This window comes from Chinchilla lanigera, unplaced genomic scaffold (assembly GCF_000276665.1).
Source record: "Chinchilla lanigera isolate Chin_1 unplaced genomic scaffold, ChiLan1.0 scaffold00021, whole genome shotgun sequence".
Classification (NCBI taxonomy): Eukaryota; Metazoa; Chordata; class Mammalia; order Rodentia; family Chinchillidae; genus Chinchilla; species Chinchilla lanigera.
In genome coordinates, this window is record NW_004955422.1 from 284,072 (window position 1) to 305,223 (window position 21,152).

At 43.1% G+C, this 21,152-nt stretch overlaps 1 protein-coding gene across 1 annotated transcript; it reads right to left on the bottom strand.

Moving 5' to 3' along the window:
- Positions 1–676: 676 nt before the first annotated feature.
- On the bottom strand, positions 677–20,762 carry LOC102015209 (olfactory receptor 4B1-like; the record flags this gene model as incomplete). Its single annotated transcript, XM_013513821.1, is given in 2 exon segments — positions 677–3,864; positions 20,645–20,762. A coding segment is annotated over 1 exon segment (930 nt). The 3' UTR covers positions 677–2,896.
- Positions 20,763–21,152: the final 390 nt, after the last annotated feature.

The following is a 21,152-nucleotide window of genomic DNA, read 5'->3' on the forward strand; positions in this document are numbered from 1 at the left end:
ACTTTGATATAATTTATTCATCCAGTGGCAATGGAGTATCTACCATCTGTCCCTCATCATGCCAAATGCAAAGGTACATGAACAGGGCACAGAAACAGAAAGGAATAATGAACTGAGGCTGACAGTTCAACCTGACATATGAGCGTTTGGTTAGCACACGGGAAAACACTATTTGAACTTGTGGCCCTTTCTCTGGAAAGTAAACGCAAGAGGGAACAGAAGTAGGAAAGGCACTAGACTGAATTTAAAATTCACTGGATGAGAAAAACTATCATACATGAAACCCTTGATGTTTTATACTTCCAAAACGCTGAAATTCAAATTACACAAGATTCTCCCTCCCACAAACACATTGCTACTGGAAGAATTCAGAAAACATGAAAGCTATACTAAGTATGATCAAAACATACAATGAATGTTTAAATATTTTTAAATTACTGCAGTGAGACATATTAGCACTAATCCCCCTTGAAAGTACTCCTCCCCCTTTGAACACACTTCTTATCCCATCATGTCTGCCACTTTCTGAAGCAGTCCTGGAAGTTTTTCTGTGCTTTTACAAAGTATGATTTGAAAAAATATATGGTGAATGTTGCTGTCGCATGTCACCCAATGGAAAGACAAGGTTCTTAAACATCACAGTGTGTCCTCATCCACCTTATTCCCTGGACCTGACACTGTGCGACCTCTGGCTCTTCCCAGTGTCAAAATGACCATGAAAGGAAAATGTTTTGAATTGAGTCAGGACATTGAAGAAGCCAGGTCAGAAGAACCAGACCCACACAAAAGAGGACTTCCAGAACTGCTTCAGAAAGCGGCGAGAACAATGAGATAGGTGTGTTCAAAGAGAAGGGGAGTCTTTCGAATGGGATTAATAGCAATGTGTCTTTTGAGGAAATAAAAATTTTTAAATTTAAACATTCACTGTATTTTTTGATCATCACCTCATTCATATTATAAAGGATTGAGTCACGTGCCAGATGAACTAAAAAATAAATTATTTCTGCAGTAATTCACTTATGTTAGCAAAGTGAAAATTGGGCAAATTTACTTGCAGTGAACTGGCCCAAAACTTCGACTACAAAAGGACACATGCACACAAGACCCACTTTCGGCCTTCAGGGACTCGAAGGGTAGTTTGGCTCTCATTCACTGTTTCCAGGCATCATACCCTAGGGCACCCCCTTTACCTCCTACCCTTCATGTCCACCAGAGGGCCCCTTCCCAGGAAAACTGTGGCATCACTGGTAAATGGTTCTTATACTTGGCCTCAAATTTCTACGTTGTGGACACTGAGAATTTTGGCCACTCTAAAGTTTGCACAGTCATAGAGTGGTGGAGTTGGATCATTCAGTCAGCCTGAAATCAGAGTCAAATCCTTACCTATCTCATGTGCTGGAAACACCTCCTACCCTGAAGCCATCTCACAAAAACTTGTGACAGGCATGGCAGCTGCTTCGTCCTTCAGGACAGACCCTGGCGCATCAAGCAGCCACGCCCAGCCCGGGGCAGACACTGCGCCTGATCTGTGTACAATCCCGTTGTCCCTCTCCCAGCCTCCGAGGCATCTCCGACTTAGGTCACGCTAGCAAGCGTAAAATTAAGAGAAACTGTGCCAGGGTGTCTCAGAAATATTTCCCAAAATAAAGTGGGCCTCTTGCGCCCCTCGTGTGAATAAATGATGCTTGGAGCTGCCGCCATATTACAAGGGCAAACATGGCAGCGGAGCCTAGGCGCTGAGGAGGCGCCAACCCGGCATGCCGCCATCATAGAAGTAGAAACACACCTGGGGCCCCCAACCCCCAAACATCTCCTTAAGAAAGCAATAAGTGGTGTTATGGTTTAAACCAAGGGCAAACTTGTTCCAAAAAAATACTAACATTTTAGGCTTTGCAAATTACAAAGTCTCTGTCACAACTACTCAGCTATACCACTGTAGCACAGAGACAGAAAAAGACAGCATGCAAAATATGTGCATGGCAGTCATTCCGTGAAGCTGTATTATGGACAAAGACATTTTAAACTTTTTGTTTTGTTTTGTTTTGGTACCGGAAATCGAACTCATGACCTCGCACTTGATGGGCAGGCACTGCGCCGCAGAGCTAAATTCCCGGCTAAAATTTTAATTTCAGGTAACTCTTGTGCTTCACAAGATGATGAGTCTATTTTTTGCCATCGTTCAAAAGCCATTCTTAGCTCATAGGCCACACAAAGACACACAGGAGGTGTGGGGCTGGATTGACCTGAGCCCAGTGTTCAACAGCTTGAATCTTATTTGCAACCAAATGCACTCCTAACTGTACCACTCAGTGACACACAGCATAGATCACCGCAGTCTACAACTAAGAGTTTCATAAAATTGTGCTGATTAGGTTTCTTGTATTTTACCTCCCACATTTGCATTCCAGCAATACCCCTCTCCCTCCTGAAGTAAACTTCCTTCCATGGAATTTCGGCTAACAGGAGGAGATGACCAATGACATACAGAAGCCTTCCTGGGAGTCCCCCAAGATCTCATTGGCAACGTATGAACTTTTGTCCCCAACTGATTTGATCTTTGAACATAATACAGCACACTAACACCAGAGATGACATGAAGGACACACAGCCGAAAAGTGACAGGGGGAATTCCATTTCGGGTGACCCAGCCAAAATTCTATACAACTTGCACTACAGACTCTTGGAAAACAGACGGAAAAAACCCCAATGTGAACCCATTCCAAAATAGTGACAGCAGTGACGTGCTTGATACAATACCATGGAATTAAAGTGGGATCAATTAAAACACAACAGAAAATCATACAGGGTTAACTCTTGCTCTGTTCCCTCACAGTTGACTAAAGTCAGATCACATTTTTAATCATTCTGTACAATTTTGCCTCACATGTTTTCATTTTTATTTCATCCTGAAGTTCACAGACTTGCCCCACAACTTCCTCATGGCGATTTTCACCTCCGCATTTCTGAGTGTGTAGATGATGGGGTTCAGCATGGGGGTGATGACCGTGTAGAACACAGCCACCAGCTTGTCCTCAGTGTAGGTGGAGGCGGGACGCAAGTAGAGGAAGATGGCAGGTCCGAAAAACAGGAGGACCACCGTGATGTGAGAGGCACAGGTGGAGAGGGCTTTGCGCCTGCCCTCTGCAGAATGGTTCCGCAAGCTGAACAGGATCACCACATAGGAGCACACCAAGAAGAGAAAGGAGATTACAGAGAATAATCCACTGTTGACAAACATAATAATTCCTACCATAAAAGTGTCAGTGCATGCAGTCTTGAATAAAGGATGGAGGTCACAGAAGTAGTGGTCAATCACATTGGGACCACAGAAGGGCAGAGGGATGGTGATGAGAATCTGAATCATGGAATGAAAAAAGCCCCCCAGCCAGGAGCCAGCCACCAAGCGGTGACACACAGGTCGGTTCATAATGATTGTGTAGTAAAGGGGTTTGCAGATGGCCACGTAGCGATCATAGGCCATCACTGTGAGCAGGAGGATCTCGGAGACCCCAAAGAAGTGGAAGAAGAAGATCTGGGCCAGGCAGCCCTTGAAGGAGATGGTTTTCATCTTGGACAGTAGATCCGAGATGAACTTGGGGACCACGGTGGAGGAGTAGCAGATCTCCACCAGGGACAGGTAGCCCAGGAAGAAGTACATGGGGGAGCGCAGGCTGTCACTGACACTGACCGTCAGGACGATGAGGCCGTTGCCTACCAGCGTGGCCAGGTACACGGGGAGGAAGAGCACGAAGCACGCTCTCTGCACCTCTGCGTCCTGGAAGAGCCCGGTGATGACGAACTCGGTCACGTTAGTGGTGCTGGCCATGGACTCGGTTCACCGGGGCTGCACGCCAGGAGCTGAGTCTGCAAAACAGCAAAGACTAGAACTCCGATTCACTCTGCAGAGTGTAAACCAGTCTACAACGCGCTCGTTACTCAGTCCTTCGTTCAGCCGAGAGGCACTCACTCAGCATCACATATTAGCAACCTAACACTGTGTATTATTTTAATTGATGAAAATCCTAATTTTATTAGAAAAAGATGCTTTGGAGACAGTACTGTCTGCACAAGATCACAGAGAAAAGGTGAGGTTTGGAACTCAGGACCAGTGTATCTGAGCTTCCATGCAAGAGTCTAATTCACAAGATAGGATTGTGTTGGTCATCCAGGGAATAACTTACATTTGTATTATCTGCATTGTTTGGCTCATCCTCTCCTGCTGGGAGCCCCCTGCCCCTGGGCCCTTTGTCTTGTTCATCTGTGCCTCAGGGATCCCTCTCCTCACTAAGGATTCTCCTTCCCTGGGTGCGCTCTGCTGCCTTCTTCCCGCTGCTGCACTGCTCTTCCGTTTTCTTGCATCACTTTCCCCCGGCTTGAGCTTCAGTGAGTTATGTTTCCCTGACGCACGCTCGCTCTCTGGGGGAACGGCTGGCTGGCTCTGCTCCATCACTCCCCTCTCTACACACCTTGCACCGCTCAAATTACTGAGAGACCCTGAACTTCTACAGCGGGGCCCCGGAGCCCATCGTCATGGTGAGCCAGCTGCCTGCTATGGCACCAGGTTGAAATGTGAAATGCTCATAGAGACAAAACCATAAAACTCATTGAGGAGCATAAAACATATATTAGTAGAAAAGTATCCATACGGCCATAAAACATCATAAAACTGTTTTTCAATAGTAAAATTCAACATAATGATTTGTTTCTCAAAAAATGTCAATTCTCACTACCTATAAGAAAACACATCTTCAACTGAAATCTAATGGAATTTTCATCTATAATTTCACAAAATTATGCTAAAGTTTACCTACAAGAAAAATAATCTGCAACAGATATAAATACACTAATAGAGAATCTTAGTGGGCTTAGTTTTCCTGGAGCTACTGATATTTTAAGTGGTTATACTTGAAGCAGTTTGATATTAGCTAAAAGACTGATATAAATTTCAAAAACATTGATATAATTATATATGAGATTTTGTTATAAAAAGTGGAAGTATGACATACCATTTAAAACATGAAGTTAGAACAACTGGCACATCTTTTAGGAAAGAAACTAAATTTGATGCCAAATCTTTCATTCCCATTACAATAAATTCCAAGTTCAAGAAACAGAAATGAAAATTAAAATCACTAAAGAACATGAAGTACAATTAGCGATCAAAATATGGAGGTGGAAAGTCTTTAGGTGTCTGGTATAAATGTTAGAATTTGACTGTACAAAAAACTAAAGACAGAGACAATAACCAAAAAATGCACAGGGCTGGGGAGATAGCTCAGTGGCATAGCACCTACCTGGCAAGTGCAAGGTCCTAAGTCGGATTCCCGGTACAAAAAAAAAAAAAAAAAAAAAAAAAACAGCAACCAGAGAAAAAGCAATTCTGGGCAGCAAAGGCAAGGCACAAGGCTCCCAATCGCAAGAGCAAGGTCATAAGAAAGGAAGCAGAGAACAAAAAAAAAAAAAAAAAAAAAAAAAAAAATTAAATAATTAAAAAATAAAAATTCACAAAGCCATTATCCAAATGATAAAATGGGAATAATAATATATATACACGTGAAAAGGTTTAATAACCCAGTATTTGAATACTCATTTAAATCTCTAAGAAACAAACATTCAATCCACAAGAAAATGACAAGGGTTTTAAATAGGCAATTCACAAAAGAATAAGTAAAATTATCAACCTATGTTTGTTAGGCTTCATGAAGAATCAAACACTTTACCCTATAAACATAGGAAATACCACGTTTAACTACAATCAAAATGCATTTGGAGACTAAGTGAGGGTAAGAGAGCAAGGTTAGGAGTTGAAGTCTAAGTTTATCTCATTCTGTTTAGAAGGAAAGATCACAACAAGCATTCTGGCTGCAAACAGGAAATTGTGCCCACGCCTCGCCACCAATAACACAATGCAAGGCCATGCTGGCAAGTGCCCCGGGGTTGCAGGCCCTGATATCTTCACAACCGTCAGCACATGCCAGCTTTGGGTGTGTCTTTGCCCAAGTTCACGGAGGGCATGCTGGTAGCCTGAAATCAGCCTGGGTGGGAGGACTTTCACACTGAAAATCAGGAAATGCTACAAATCAGAGTTCTTTAGTAAACACAATAACTTGTTCTACTTCCACAGGTGTACCCAGGAATGGAGGCTGAGAGAGACACTGTTTCCTCCCTGCTTCCCACGGCTCCTTCCTTGCGGAGGGAGCCACAGAAACAAAGACCTGCAGCCTCACCCCGCAGTGCAGGTGGAGAGAACCTGGAGGAGACACCAGGCACGCACAGCAGCACCCTCCCCCCCTTCTGCTCTTAGCTGAAATGCTGCTTTCTCCTCTGCCCCAGAGCCAGTGGTGGAGTAGACACAGGGTCTGCTGTGAGGTGGATCCAACTGCTTAATTCTGGGTTTACAATGGTCAGTAACCGCGATAAATCATATCTCTCTCCCTAATGATGCCAATGTCATCCCAAACGCAAGTCCCTTTCTTCTGCATTAGCCCGGCTTTCAGATTGCAAAGAGACACATTATAGTCCTCAAGCACATCAACGTGATGTCTCCCGTCACTGGGTTAAAGCAGACAAAAGGTAAACTAAACGTATCTCAAAACTGGGATAGAATTTTCCATCTACCCGCGTTCTGGTCACAGCCATTTAATGTTCTGAAAGGAGAATCTGCTACAGGACAAAGAGGAATGGCCCCAGCTGAGAAAGAAAAAAGGTCATCCATTCGTGGAAGCAGAAAGAAACTGTCTCACCACGAGCTAACCATGCACCTTCTCGCCAAGAGCAGTAGCTGAACCAGAGTCACCAGCGGAGCAGCTCGGCAACAGGGAAATCAAGAGGCTGAACGGGGAAGGACACAACTGTGCTAATCCCCTAAATCCCTGTCAACACGTCCCGGCTCACAAATCCACGGAAAGGGCTTGGGCAGAGGTCAGGGCTGCAGCTGCTGGAGCGAAGTGACGAAGACGCAGCAGAACTACAACCAAGTGTGACCAGCATAGGCTGACTGCCCGGTCACCCTCCAACCTGCACAGTCTTCGCAGTCCAGGCTCGGCTGTGATCTGCGCCTTCCCTCCGCTTCCCTTCCGGGTGTCCTCACATCCCACCCGTCTCACCTGCAGCCCCTCCTCTGGGACCCTTTGCCCTCCATTCCCCTGTTGTCCCAGCTCACTCACAGCAGCTGCTGCCTACATCTCCAACCTCCTGGTCTCCAGGCCGTCCCCATCTGCCCTGTGCTCCATGCCCAGAACATGTATCCCTGTCCCTGTCCCTTGCTTCCTCAGCTCACCCTGCTGCTTGGAATAACCAGGGCGACCTTAAATTCATGCAACTCACTGTTCATATTTGCATAGTCTGAGCCACCTCCACAGTTCATCAACTAAGTTTCAACTCTCTTCTGCTCAAGTCCAAGTCCTCTCCCCACCCCACGAACCCACCCTGCTAATCCCCCACAGAGATGTCCTCTCTCGACCCCCAACCCAACCTGTCCTCCAAGCCCAGCTCCAGGCCTATGTGTCAGTGAGCTGCCCCAACTGCACACACAACATGGGTCCTCCCTGGGCATGGAAAGCACTTTGGGTATTTCCCTTCGATACAAATTCTGCTGTCACATTACTTCCCTAGCTAAATCCTGCCCCGCTGCTCACAGATCCTAACATGCTAAACACAGACTTCGCGCTCCTTCTCACACTGCCTGTGGCCTGTCTTGGTGCCCTTACTGTCATCCCCATAGCACCGTGCCCTAAGCTCTTTCCTTTCAGTGTGGCATTCCTTCTTCCTACATTGCACACGGAATCCCACTGCCACAGGGAGAAACCTCCCTCACATTCCCTGCTCCTATGGTGATAGCTCACATTTCTTTCACAGTAATTAATTGGTTACTTTATAACTGCAGCTTCTCTGCCTACCGCCTCTGGGTTCGGGATGCGGCTCAGTAACACATGCCTGGTGTGTGTAAGGCCCTGGGTTTGATCCTCAGCGTAACAAAAGGAAAAATAAAAAATTCTGTCTCTGTCTTTTACTGAAAAATATATTACTCAGTATTCAAATTATGTTAATACATCTCTTACATCTTCAGTACCTTAAATTTTGGGGTGAAAGAAATAGCTAGCATTGGGCTGGGGATTTAGCTCAGTGGCAATGCGCCTGCTTGGCAAGCAGAAGGTCGTGAGTTCGGTTCCTGGTACCGGAGAAAAAAAAAAAAAAAAGAAATAGCTAGCATTTCCAAAGTGCTTATGCCACAGGTTTTATAGGTGGTGTCTATATTTTAGTATATTCAGCTTTCACAATATACCCATGAAATTGATAAAACTATTATCAGTCTCTTTACCTATGAGAAAAAAAAAAACACAGGAAAGTGCGTTACCTTACCTAAGGTTACACAGCAGCAGCATTAGGATTTGAAGAGGGACAGCTAAACCAGCCCTCCTGCACTCTCTATCTATAGCTTCCTTAGGTCCAAGGGACACACATAAATCATCAGTGCAGAGGGCTTAAACAACCGTTTGCTACAATCAGAAGATGTATTTACTTTACCACCCAAACACATAGCACTTGTCTGACCTTGACCTCAGCCTACTCTCCATCCATTAAAAAGATGACGGTGAACACACAGAAACAACCCGAGACATTCGGGGAAAGAGGAGAATCGCGCACAGTCCTGTTTTCACACGCTTCCTCCCCAACAAGAGGCATTCCTGTCTGCCGTCCCTTTGGAAAAGTTCGCTTTCTGCTTCTGACACCTCCACCTCTTTTGTATCTGTTCCTCGTTCAGCTACCCCTACTCACTTGTCACAGTGGTAAGAAATAACACACACACACACACACACACACACACACACACAGATGTGGGCTCACAAACACGCACAAACTCACAGAGTGTCCCAGACCTATATCCATGGAAACACAAGGGGAGCACTGCTGAAAGGCACAGCCAGCATACGAAGGTCTGCAGTCAACCGCAGGTAAGCTGTGGGGATTCCCATCGGAGCATAGAGACACAATCCGGACAATGGCTAGAGAAAAACATAAAAGACAGCATCCTCTGCTGATGATGACCGCAGACAGAAATAACAAAAGGTCGATTTCAGCAACAAGCTCTGAATTGGTAACTCCTAAACTGTGCCTTACAGAATCTCAAAAGTATAAAGAGTTTTTAAATTTTTATTCTATGTATATTTTACCACAACAAAACTGAGCTATTGAAATCATTGCTATCCTCCCAAATAATAATCAAAGCCTACCAGCTTGTTTTGCAAATGAACTCCTCCGGCTTCAAGAAAAATGGTTGCTCAGCCCCTGCGGCTGCTTGGACCTCGCCTCTGACCTCTGGTCACAATACCTGCCTCAGGTCAGAGGGGCTGCGGAGCTCGCTGGACGCTGGAACAAGGACTTGGGCCCCAGAAACTTCAAATACACCACAAGCGTCCCCAGTTTACCCCGAGGTGAGCACTCGGAAGAAATCGACCATTACTCAAGGAGATGTTCTGGTCTGAAAGATGTGCACTGAGAAGGAACATTGGATCCCTCCTGCAGACCCGACTTTCAGCAAGGAAGGGCCCGTGGCTGTGACCACCCGGCCGGAGTCTCACTGCAGGCCCCGATGGATGAAGTCCAGGTCACCGTCTGCTGAGCCACTCTGGCAGTGGAGCTGAAAGGAACTAAGATAGTATCTAACCCTGCCTTCTAACTGAGGAGCTGGCACAGGTTGAAAGGACATCATATGCTTCCTGAAGCCACAAGCTAATTATTTCCCAGACTCATTAGCGGCTCAGAAGTCAGTGCTCCTCTAACATTAGGCGTCTCTTGAGGGCAACAGTTCCCAATCGATTCCAAGATTGACTTTTCCTCAAGCCCAAGCCTCTGCTGGTCCTGGGAGCTTATAGAAAAGAGCAGGTAATTTTTAAGATAACAAAAAAAAGGAAATTTCAGTGAATCTGTATCGGTGTTAAATCTTCGATTTGTAGCACTGCACAAATATAAGCCATTAAAAAAGCAACCAAATCAGAAAACCTGAAGATTGTGCTTTGATGTGGAGCCTAGCAAGCGATCAGACTCTGAGAATTATGATGCAATCCAGGAGTCCTCGAACTACTTAAAATAAATTAAGCCATAGGCTATAATCAGGGGCCAAACTCCACATTGAATTTCTTCCTCTAGTGTGAACCTCATCAAAGGAAGTAGGACATAAGAAAATGCTCAAATTGTTTCAACTAATTTAGTGAGATATTGGTAAAATTTTAGAACCCAGGAATGAGGCAGTAAAAGGAGAAAGAGGAGAAACCTCAACACAGGACATAAACAGGATTTTTTCCAAGATTTGCCTACTGGGAATTCATACAAGAATAAATATAGAAGAAAAGAGAGAGGGACAGGGGTTTCATACACCTGTCACCAGTGTGGGGTCAGCAGTTGACTGCCCAACAAGACCCATGTCAACACCAATGCCCTCTCATCTCTCTCCACCTCCACACAGAACGACAGACTTAATCTGGATGATCTCCACGTGCCTTCCAACCTGCACACTCATGTATTCATGTGTAATGTTCACAGAGAAAATCACTTAGTCTCCCGGTGCCTCTGTCTCTCCCTCAGTGATGGTCACGCTCAGGATCAGAATGTTTTGAGAATTTCCTCCAAGATGTTGCTGCAATGACACATCTGTTCAACAAATAGTATGGAGTCCCATGCAGCGTGGAGCACAGTTTTAGGTGCTAGAAAGTTGTCCATGGAGAGATAAAGCAGCTGTCGACTCAGGGAGGCTCCAACCCTCATATCCCCTACAGGGCACAATGAAGGTGGACAAAGACAAATACAACTGGATATGAAGCTCAGACAGTGATAAGTCCTATGAAGAAAAATAAGCAGATTAACAACAACAGAAAATACCAGCTGTGTTGTACATGAAGTGGAAAGGAAAGCCCAGCGAATGCTGGGAAGAAGGGAGGGAGTGGGGTGCACAGGAGACCCCCGGGAAGAGCCTCGGGTCTCCAGTCGAGAGATGACTGGGACTCGGGGAGGAGAACAGCAGTGAGGGTTTTAGGAAGTGGGCAGGTCCTAGACACAGTCTCAGAGAATCACCACTGTGACCTACTGATGTTCTGGTTGAGAAACAGAAATGAAGGCGACTTCCAAAGTGCTGAACTTGAGTAACGAGATCAGAGGTGCTGTGTGCTGAGAGGGGCGATGACTGTGGCAGAGGTAGACAGCAGGGAACGGGAAGAGTTCAGTTCGGGGAATGTTAAGTGAAGCTGCATTTCAAACCTTCCTAGTGGGAACCTGGGCTAGATGGAGCAGGACAGGGATTGACGTTCAAAGAAAAGCTGCAGGCGGGAGCCATCAGTCTGACAGTAACCACAACATGGAAGGTAAGCAAAGCCTGGAGTCACAGGATGTCCTCAGAGACCTGAGGGACGGAGCTGCGAGTTAAGAACTGAGCCTGGGGTGGCTGGGACCTTGGAGGTGGAGCACTGAGAAGGAACAGGCAGAGCAAACGGAAAGGAGGGAGAGGCTGACGGGAGGGAACGCAAGGGACAGGAATGGGGGGGGTTCCTGTTCCAAGATGGGCAGCGTTTCCTGCATGTGAGGCCCTGAAGGTTTTCCTGGGAAGTGGTTCATCCCGACACCGGGAATTGCCCGGGCCTTTGCTTGGTTCCTGTGGCAATAGAAGGGGGAGGGGGAGCGCGGGCTGGGTGGGCCCAGGGCTGCTGTGGGTGAGCCCTCCCTCCAGCAGCCAGCACCTCTGACCAGAGTTTGGGGTGCTGAGCGGGTGAACACGGGAGTGTGAATTAGAATATCTGGGCAGTGACAGCCCGATGTGCAGGTGACAGGCGCAGAGCCCTCGTGGCTTTGGGACAGCAGCAGTCCTGTCCCTGACCTTGAGTGACAGCTACAAGGTCAAAGAAGCAGACACTGAAAGTGCTGCAGACGTCTGCTATCCAGCTTGGCATTCAGTAGCAATATGCAGCTAAATTCAAGGTAACAATTCAAATTCAGCAAAGGAAGAATTTTTTCAGTGGCACTAACCATGTTTCAAATGCTCAGAGGTCACTTGGCTGTGGCCACCATGTATTAGCACAAAAGGCAGAAGAATTCCATCAGCAGAAAAGCCTGCATTGGTAATACTGACCTGGACCACAGCAGCTTCAGAAAACCAAATTTTTACCCAGCACAGAAGCTCCATGAAACCATCCCTTTCATGTGTGCCATTGCGACCTCACCCTGGGAACAAAGTCTGGCTCTGTGTTCAATATATTATTACAAGAACCTGAAAGCCCTGAACTGGGTGTTAAGTAAGTTTTGTTACTATTACCTATTGTGATAGTAGCAGGAAATAGTAAGCCACGTTTATGAAAAAGTTTTCATTAGATGAGAAATTATGCAATGAACCTGATAATTCCACTTGGCAATGCTTGCATATATCTGCCCACCAACCTTTAGAAACAGAGCAAAAGCCTCATTTTTCTAAAGACTGTAGCACCGTGTTAAAGGTAATGGTTTCCAGCCTCCCTTTCACTGAAGGGTGCCTATGGGACTAATTTTTTTCAAATAAGAAAACCCCCCAAAACCAAAAGTGGCGTTTTATCTTCTCCTTTCCTGTTTTTTTTTTTTTTCCCCTCAACAATGGAAAAGAACTGGAAGAGCCTGCAAGACCCCAGAGGCATCTACTAACCACACATTCTTATTTAACAGTGAATGACTTAAATGAAATGCGGTGACATCTTCTCCCTTGCCTCACCTGGCAGGTGCTCGGCAGCCCTCTGGTCCTGGTCCATGGAGGTTTAGACCTCCCCGTCCCTGTGGCCGCTGTGTCTCTCCGCCCCGTGAGTCCATCTCATTCCAATTCTGACATCTCGGTTATAGGCCACTTGGCTGTGGCCACCGTGTATTAGCACAAGCAGCAGAACAATTCCATCAGCAGAAAAGCCTGTGCTGGCAACCCTGACCTATAAGCTATGCCCTAAGGGGCATAAATAATTATGGGGAAAGAATACAAAATTGTACAGACAGAGCAGTCTGCTGTGCTCTACCAATTTCCCTTTATGTAAAATATTTCTAAATGTGACAAAATCAAAAACTGAGAGACAAGTACACATGTTCCAATGCTGTGGTGATAGTTACACCACAATGTAAAGTGTGAAATGAGAAGGCTTTTCTAAATTTTCCCAACATTCACTGTCCCTTCACACAATAGGGGCAAATGCTTCCCTTTCATCTCTGTGTTTTTTCCAGTGAGATTAAGAAAAAGTATTTAGTTCTCCGTCAGCCCCTCATGTCCCCATGCTCTGCAGGTGAGGGATGCCTGGCAATTTGGACTCTGCGGGTGGAGCAGACACTGCAAATACCAGCTAGAGTCTCAGGCTTCAGTGACAATGCCTTGTCCCTCACTCTCAGTCTGGAAACCAAACTTGCCCAGGAGCACGGGATCCTACGGCGGCCTGCATCCTAAACTCCTAGCCGGTTTTAACACAAGCAAAGTATCCAGAGATGCAGAGGGTGCCTGCATTGTAATTCATTTTGGAGCAGAGGTTTTAAAATGTAAATTGTTAGAACATAAGAGCATTCAACATAAAATACAATAGAGAGGCTGTATAACAACCAACATCCACTTTAAAGGTACTGATTGAATACCTATGATGTGTTATGTGCAATTTTAGTTAAAAGCAACAGAGAAGGTTGACTCCAAAAGGCCCCAAAGGGATTTCCCTATTTTAACACGTCTGAGAGCTCTCGGGTGGAATCATGGCCCAGTCTCAGCAGCTCTATGAAAAAGAAGACCAATGTGTAGCTTGCACTCATCACACAAATAAACTTCATGACCAGCACCAGTGAGGACGATAGCGATGACTAACATCTACTGAGTGCCATGTTCTCTGCAGCATGTTCTTTTTGAAAATCCTAAAGATTCCTAATACAGTATTCACCTGAGTTAATATTCAGAATAATGCTTTGATGTACATACATATGTTAGTCTTGTTCCATGTCAGCAAAAACAAGATAAATTAGGGAACTTGGACCTTGTGTTGTGGCTGACAAGCAATTGGAACTAAGGAATCTCAAATCCTGAACTCTTAGAAGTTCAGCTGGAGGGGTGTGCTGCTCACACCAAGGGTTCCGAAAACCTGCGAGTGCTGGAATAGCAAGGACTGAGCGTGGAGCACAAGGGCTGCTTCCCGGGCTAGCACTTAGGAGACATCAACTGTGTGCGTGATATTCAGAGGCTCAAAGAAGGGACAGTGGGCCGTCCTGCCCTGAGAGTATGGAGTCTAAGGGGTAGGAAACGTGAAATAGTAAGAATCAAAGGATCAGGCTAATGATGCCGTGTAAATTACCAAGGACAGGAAATGCAGTTCTACCTATGCAGGACGGAGGTGACAGAAAACCTCCTAAGACTTGAAAGTAGGTCTTAAAGATGTGCTAGATTTAGCCATAAGGAGAGGAGACCAAGTCACCCCTGATAGGAAAAGCAGCATTTGTCAGGGTTTAAGGATGGCCATCCCCCCCACAGCTAGCAGGAGCATGAAGGGAAATGAGGAAGGTTTCCTGGTCTTCTTACAACCACTGTTCACCCACATGATCCACCGGAAGACACAGGTAAGGGGGAAATCCCTCAGTTCTATGCCACAGCCGGGGTGCTCCCCTGGCTAGAAAAGCTGGCTGCATGACTTCTCTTGATCTCCAAGAAATGAAGTAGTCCTCTGTCTCAGGAACTGCCTGCAAGTCTTTCCTATTATGTAGGTTGTCTTTTTACTCTGCTGGCTGTTTCTTTTGCTGAGCAGAAGCTTTGTAAATCAATACAATCCCATTTTTTGATTCTCATTGCCATTTCCTGTGCATCTTGGGGTTCTGTTCAACAGTCCTTGCTTAAACCCATGACTTCAAAGAATTTTACCTATTTTATCTTGCACATGTTAAGTGTTTCTGTTTTAGCATTTATATCTTTGATGTATTTTGATTTTTGTTTGGTACCTGATAAGAATTAGAAGCATAGATTCAAACTCTTGCAGTGGCTAGCCAGTTTTCCCACCCCCATTTATTAAAGAGGCTATCTATCTGTCCTCCAGTGTATGTGTTTTGCCCTTCTGTCAAAGATCAAATAGTTGAATGTACTTGGGTTTGTTTCTGCATCCTCTATTCTGTCCCACTGATCCTCATGTCTGTTTCTGTGTGCCTGTACCATGCTTTTTTCACCACTATAGCTTTGTAGTATAATTTGTTGTTTGGGATTGTGATTCCTCCCATTTTGGTCTTGTTACCCAGGATTGCTTTTGGTATTCTGTATCTGTTCTGGTTTGACAGGAATTTTAGGGTTACTTTTCTCAAGTTCTGTGAAGAATGCTTGGAGTTGCATCAAATCTGGATGTCAATTTTGGAAGTATGTGCATTTTGAGTATGTTGGCTCAGCCTATCCAGGTTACTAGGACTACATTCCCATTTTCTGATTTCCTCTTTTAGAGCACTACAGGTTTCATCTTAGAGGTATTTCACTTCCTTATCTGTGCTAATTACTCTTTAATATTTTTGATGCTCTTATGAATGACATTTTAGTCCTGATTTTTTTCACAGTGGATTCATTATTAGTGTATGTGAATGTTATTGATTTTTTATCTTGCTGCATTAGTGGATTTAGATATTAATTCTAAGAATGTCTTGGTGTATTTGGGGGGTCTTCTGTGGAGAATCATACATCTACAAATAATAATTTGATTTCTTTCTCTCCTACACATATCCCTTTTATTTGATTTTCTTGCCTAATTGCCACTACTAATGTTTCCAGTATTATGCTGAATAGGGTTAGTAATAGGGCATCAGCAGTATCACTAATAGGATTAGTGATAGGGTATCCTTATCTTGCTCCTGATATTAAAGATGGGTATCAGCAGTATCACTAATAGGATTAGGGATCTGACAGGGTATCCTTATCTTGCTCCTGGTATTACAGATAGGGTATCACCAGTATCACTAACAGGACTAGTGATAGGGTATCCTTATCGTGCTCCTGATATTAAAGAGAAAGCTTCCATTTCTCCCCTTTTAATATGGTGTTGGCAGTGGGCAGTTGGTTGGTCAGATTAAGATAAGGTCCTTCTATTCCTTTTTCTTTAGTGTTTTTTTTTTTTTAATCATGAAAGTTTGTTGGATTTTGCCAAAGTGTTTTTCTGCCTGTATTAAGATGATTATGTGAGTTTTGTCCTTGATTCTAGTTTTGTGATGTATTGCACTTATTGATTTGTGTATGGTGAACCCTGCTTGCATCCCTGGGACAAAGCCCAGTTAGTTGGTCAGATGCATGACCTTTTTGATGATGTATTGTTTTCTGCTTGCCAGTATCTTGTTGAGAATTTTAAAATCTGTGTTTCTTGAACAGATTGGCCTGTAGTTCTCTTTTTTGGTTGGACACTTGTCTGGTTTTGGAAACAGGGTAATGCTAGATTCCAAAAATGACCTGGGGAGTACTTCTCCCCTTATAGTTTCATTAAAGACACTGAGGAGTATTGATCTTCTCTGAAGTTTTTGTTGAATTTATCAGTAAATCCACTTGGACTTAGGCTTTTCTCACTTTTTTATTGCTGCTTCAATATCATTGCCCAATACGATTATTCAATTTTAAGATTTTTTTGTTTCAGTTTTGGATGCCTAAGAATCTACCATTCCTTCTGAATTTCTCAATTCATTACACACAAATTGGCAAAATAGTTGTTAAATATCTTTTTTATTTTGGCACTATCTATTGTGATTTCATTTTTTCCATTTCTGCTTGCATTGATTTGGTTCTTTCTCCCCTTTTTTGGTTAGATTGACTGAGGGTTTGTCTATTTTGTTTAGTCTTCTGAAAAGCCAATTTTGATTCGTTGTAATTTTTTTTCTGGTCTCAATTTGATTGATTTCTGCTCTATCTTAATATCCTTCCTTTACTAGCTTTGGGTTTGGATGGCTCGTTTTTCTAGGATCTTGGGGTGATTGGAGGTTATTTATTTGGCCCATTCTGTTTTTGCCATGTTTGGCATTCACAGCTACAAACTTCTCTCTTAGGACTGCTCTAATTGTGTCCCATAAGTTCTGGTATGTTATACTAGTACTACCAATTTAGTTTCACAAATTGTCTTATTCACTCCCTGATCTTTTCCGTAACCCATTGTTTAAGAGTATATTGTTTAGTTTCCATGCATTTGGGTAATTTCTTTGCTTCCTTTTCCCATTGATTTCTAGTTTAATTGTGATATCGTCCCAATATGTATATTTCCAATTCTGTTATGTTTGCTTAAGCTTACTTTCTTGCCTACTGTGTACTCTACTTTGGAGAAAGTTCCATGTGTTCATGAGAATATGTAATTGAGTGTTGTTGGGTGGAAGACTCTGTAGGTGTTTATTAAGTCCATATCTTCAAAGGTTTTGTTCACCTAGGATATTTCTTCATTGATTTTTTTGTCTAGTGAATGTGTCTACTTGTGAGAGTTGGATATTAAAGTCCTTGCTATAATTGTTTTTATTCTTATCTGGTCTTTAATAATCAGTAATATTAGTTTTATGAAGTTGTCCATTCCATCATTTGGTGTACACGTTAATAATTGTTTTCTCTTCCTGTTGGAGTGTTCCCTTAACCAATACATAGTGACCTTTTTTTGGCACTTTTGATCAGTTTTGGCTTCACATCCACTTTGTCTAAACACAGAATAGCTACACCGGCTTTTTTCTCAGGTTCCCATTGCAGGGAATATTATTTTTCATTCTTTGACTTTTAGTCTGTGAGTTACTTTTAGGGTTAAATGTCTTCCTTGTACATACCATTTAGTTTTTTTTTTTTTTTTTTAATCTCTTCTACCAGTCCTTGTCTTTGATTGGGGAACTGAAATAATCCACGTTAAGAGTTGTTACTGAGACACATTGGTTATTCCCGTCATTGCCTCATTTTCCTGTTGCTGATTTCCTACCTTTCCCTTCTATTTAACTACTCACCCATTCTATTAGGCCTTTTGTCATTGTTAGCTTCATGTCTATTTCCAGGGTATCACTGAGAATTTTTTAGAGTGCTGGTGTAGTGGTCATGAATGTTTTTAGGTGCTCTGTATCATAAGAACATCTTAGTTCTCAAGCAATTTTGAAAGATAGTTTTGTGGGATGTATCAGTCTGCATTCGAAACTTTTATTGTAGGGCTTGAGACACTACTCCAAGCTCTCCTTGTCTTTACTGTTTATGTTGTGAAATCTGCTATAATTGTAATGTATATAGATGATTTGTTGGTTTTCTCTAATCATTTTTAAGATTCTGTTCTTGTGCAGTACATCAAGAATTTTGACTATCATGTGAAGAGGTTTTTGTCTGATCATGGCTATTTGGGGTTCTATATGCCTGCTCACTGTATGTTAAATTCTTTCCATTATCTGGAATGTTTTCTGCTGTTATTTCAGTAAACAGTTTTTTGTGCCCTTTGTGCTGTTTTGTTTTTCCACTAATTTCAATTAATTTTAGATTAGTCTGTCATCACTTCGGAGCTGCTGGATCCATTTTTTATGCTGCTTCTTTGTTTTTAGGGTATCACTCACTGGTCGCTGACAACTGCTATGTCTTCTAGTTTTGACACACCGTCACTTCTGCTGCCATACTTTCAACAGAATTTCTAAGCTATTTGAATTTGTATTTTTAGTAACTTATGGACTTCAATCTTTTTCTATGCTTGTCAGTCATATTTTGCATCACTTTGTTCAGCTTTGCTAAGTTTTCATTCATGCTTTCTGCAGTTTCACAGTTGCTTTATTTGGCTAAATATCTGTTTACTTGTATCTGCTGTGAGCTTGTCAAGTGCCTCACTGTTTTATCTCCTGTGATATAATTTTGAGTAATTCAAGTGTGTGGCTTTCAGTTTCCTCCCTTTGGTGGTCCATGGATCAGCTTCAGGCAAGTGGGGCTTGTGGGGAGGCATTTTAATACGTTTTCTCTTCAAATCCCAGTATCTGGGTGGTTTTTAGATATCAGGGCTTGTGGGCTGATTGTAGTGGAAAGCTCTGTTTCTAGCATTGAGACCCCTAGTTAATAACTATTTTTAGGTAGTGTCCTCTGGGTATGCTTAACTATTGGCCTTTGCTCTCCTTGCAGGATCCAACTACCTGCGTTTACTTGGGATGGGAGTGTATTTGTCCCAGTGCCCAGTACTCCAGGAACCAACCTGTCTTGTTAATTACCCCAAGGCAATCCAGATACTGGCAACCCAAGAAAGACAATTCAAAGCAACAGCTATGTTACTTTGGCTACCATAATAAAATTAGCATCAATTGTAGCACCAAAGACAACCTGAATATTGACAAACCCTGAAGACCAATATACTACCCTTACCTACAGAAAAGAGATCTGCAATTATAGTATGAACACTAGGACCAATCAAGTATTGTCCTACCATTCAGATTCAGTGAATATCTATTCTATGGAACAACTTTACCTCTACCAACATTAGAATAGCATTCAACAGCAACACTGTAGGGTTAACTAGGCATCTAGAGACTCCTAACTCTTAGCAGTGGTACTAGAAGAGTAGAGGTTTGGGGAAGCAGAGAATGATGAAAGGTAAAACTTGAGAAATTATTCAATTGCATATGAAGAGAAGAGTGAGGAAGGGGGTCCTAGTGAGGAGTGAAAGGAAATTAATAATGTTAGAGAAGCTGCAGGAAAGAATGAACGAGAAGTAGAAAGACAAAGAGCAAAATACAAGAATAAAAGAGAGAGAAAAAGAAAGAGAAAAGCAGTTTGAAATGGGAAAGCTGAGGAGAGAAAAGAAACTGAAAGGGAAAAAAGAGAAAAAGTCCCAAATCCCCCCATACTCTCCCCAAATCCCCCCATACTCTCCCCAAATCCCCCCATACTCTCAGGAATGCAAAATAAAAATAAGAAAAATATAATTTTAAAACCTGTGTCATAGCAAAAATTCATTCGGTTTTTAATTTAGAATTGGAGGGCCGGGGATACAGCTCAGTGGTGCAAGCACCTGCCTGACAAGCACAATGTCCTGAGTTTGATTTCTAGTACCAAAAAAAATATAACTGGTATGGGGAAAAGGAGAAAAGAAAGGAAAAGAAATACATATATCTATAAATACAGATATAGATACAGATAGAGGGAGAGGGAGAGGGAGAGGGAGAAGGTGCATGCTAATTATACTACTAATTTGTATTAGTTCACTGAAAAGAAAGGTTTCTCATTTTTTGATCAATTTTAATATCTATATCTTGTAATCTGAGCAACTACTTTCAAGGTAACAATATGTAGTGTACTAACCACTGCTAACCTCCTACCATCCTGTTTTAAAATTTTGTATCTTTTTATTGTTTTTTCTCTAAAAAAAATTCCTGCATTTTTTTACAAAGATAATGTTTTTATTTTTCAACATGCATACAAGTTAACAACTATTTATGCTACGTAAGAACACAGAAATAATTTTTTTATTACAAAAATGTCCAATTATCAAGTACAACAACAAGTTGGCAATTACTTTACTTTTGGAGGTTATTTTCACAGAACACAACAATTTCCAAATTATACTTTCAAGACCACATTTATGAGACCAGGACAAGCTGATAACAAACTTAACAGTCACACAACCTGCTATATTACACAGGGCGGGAAAAAAAATGATTCTATGGTGAAGGGTCTCAAGTAACTTACATTGGAATTCTTTTTTCTTCCTTCCTTTTTTGGAGACAGGGTCTCACTGTGTAGTACAGGCTGACCTTGAACTCTTACATAGCGCAGGCTGGTCTCCAACTCACAGCAATCCTCCTGCCTCAGCCTCCCTAGTGCTGCAATTACAGGCATGCACCACCACACCCAGATACATCACAATCTGTAAAGTAGTTTTATAACAGAACAGTCTCTCCTTTTCAGTATGTAAAGGAGACAGAGCACCCCTTCATCAGTGAGTTTCCTTATGAATTCTAAAGACTCCAAGGCCCATTTTTGGGACTTCATTAGTTAACACTGAAAGCAAAAAGCACACTTGATAATGACAGTATCCCCACGACTATCACCACCAGAGTCCCTATCCCTCAAAGTAGCCCAGCTGGACTTTCAATAAACAACACAGGGGCTGGGGATTTAGCTCAGCGGCAAAAGCGCCTGCCTGGCAAGCGCAAGGTCGTGAGTTCGGTTCCCGGTACCGGAGAAAAACCAAAAA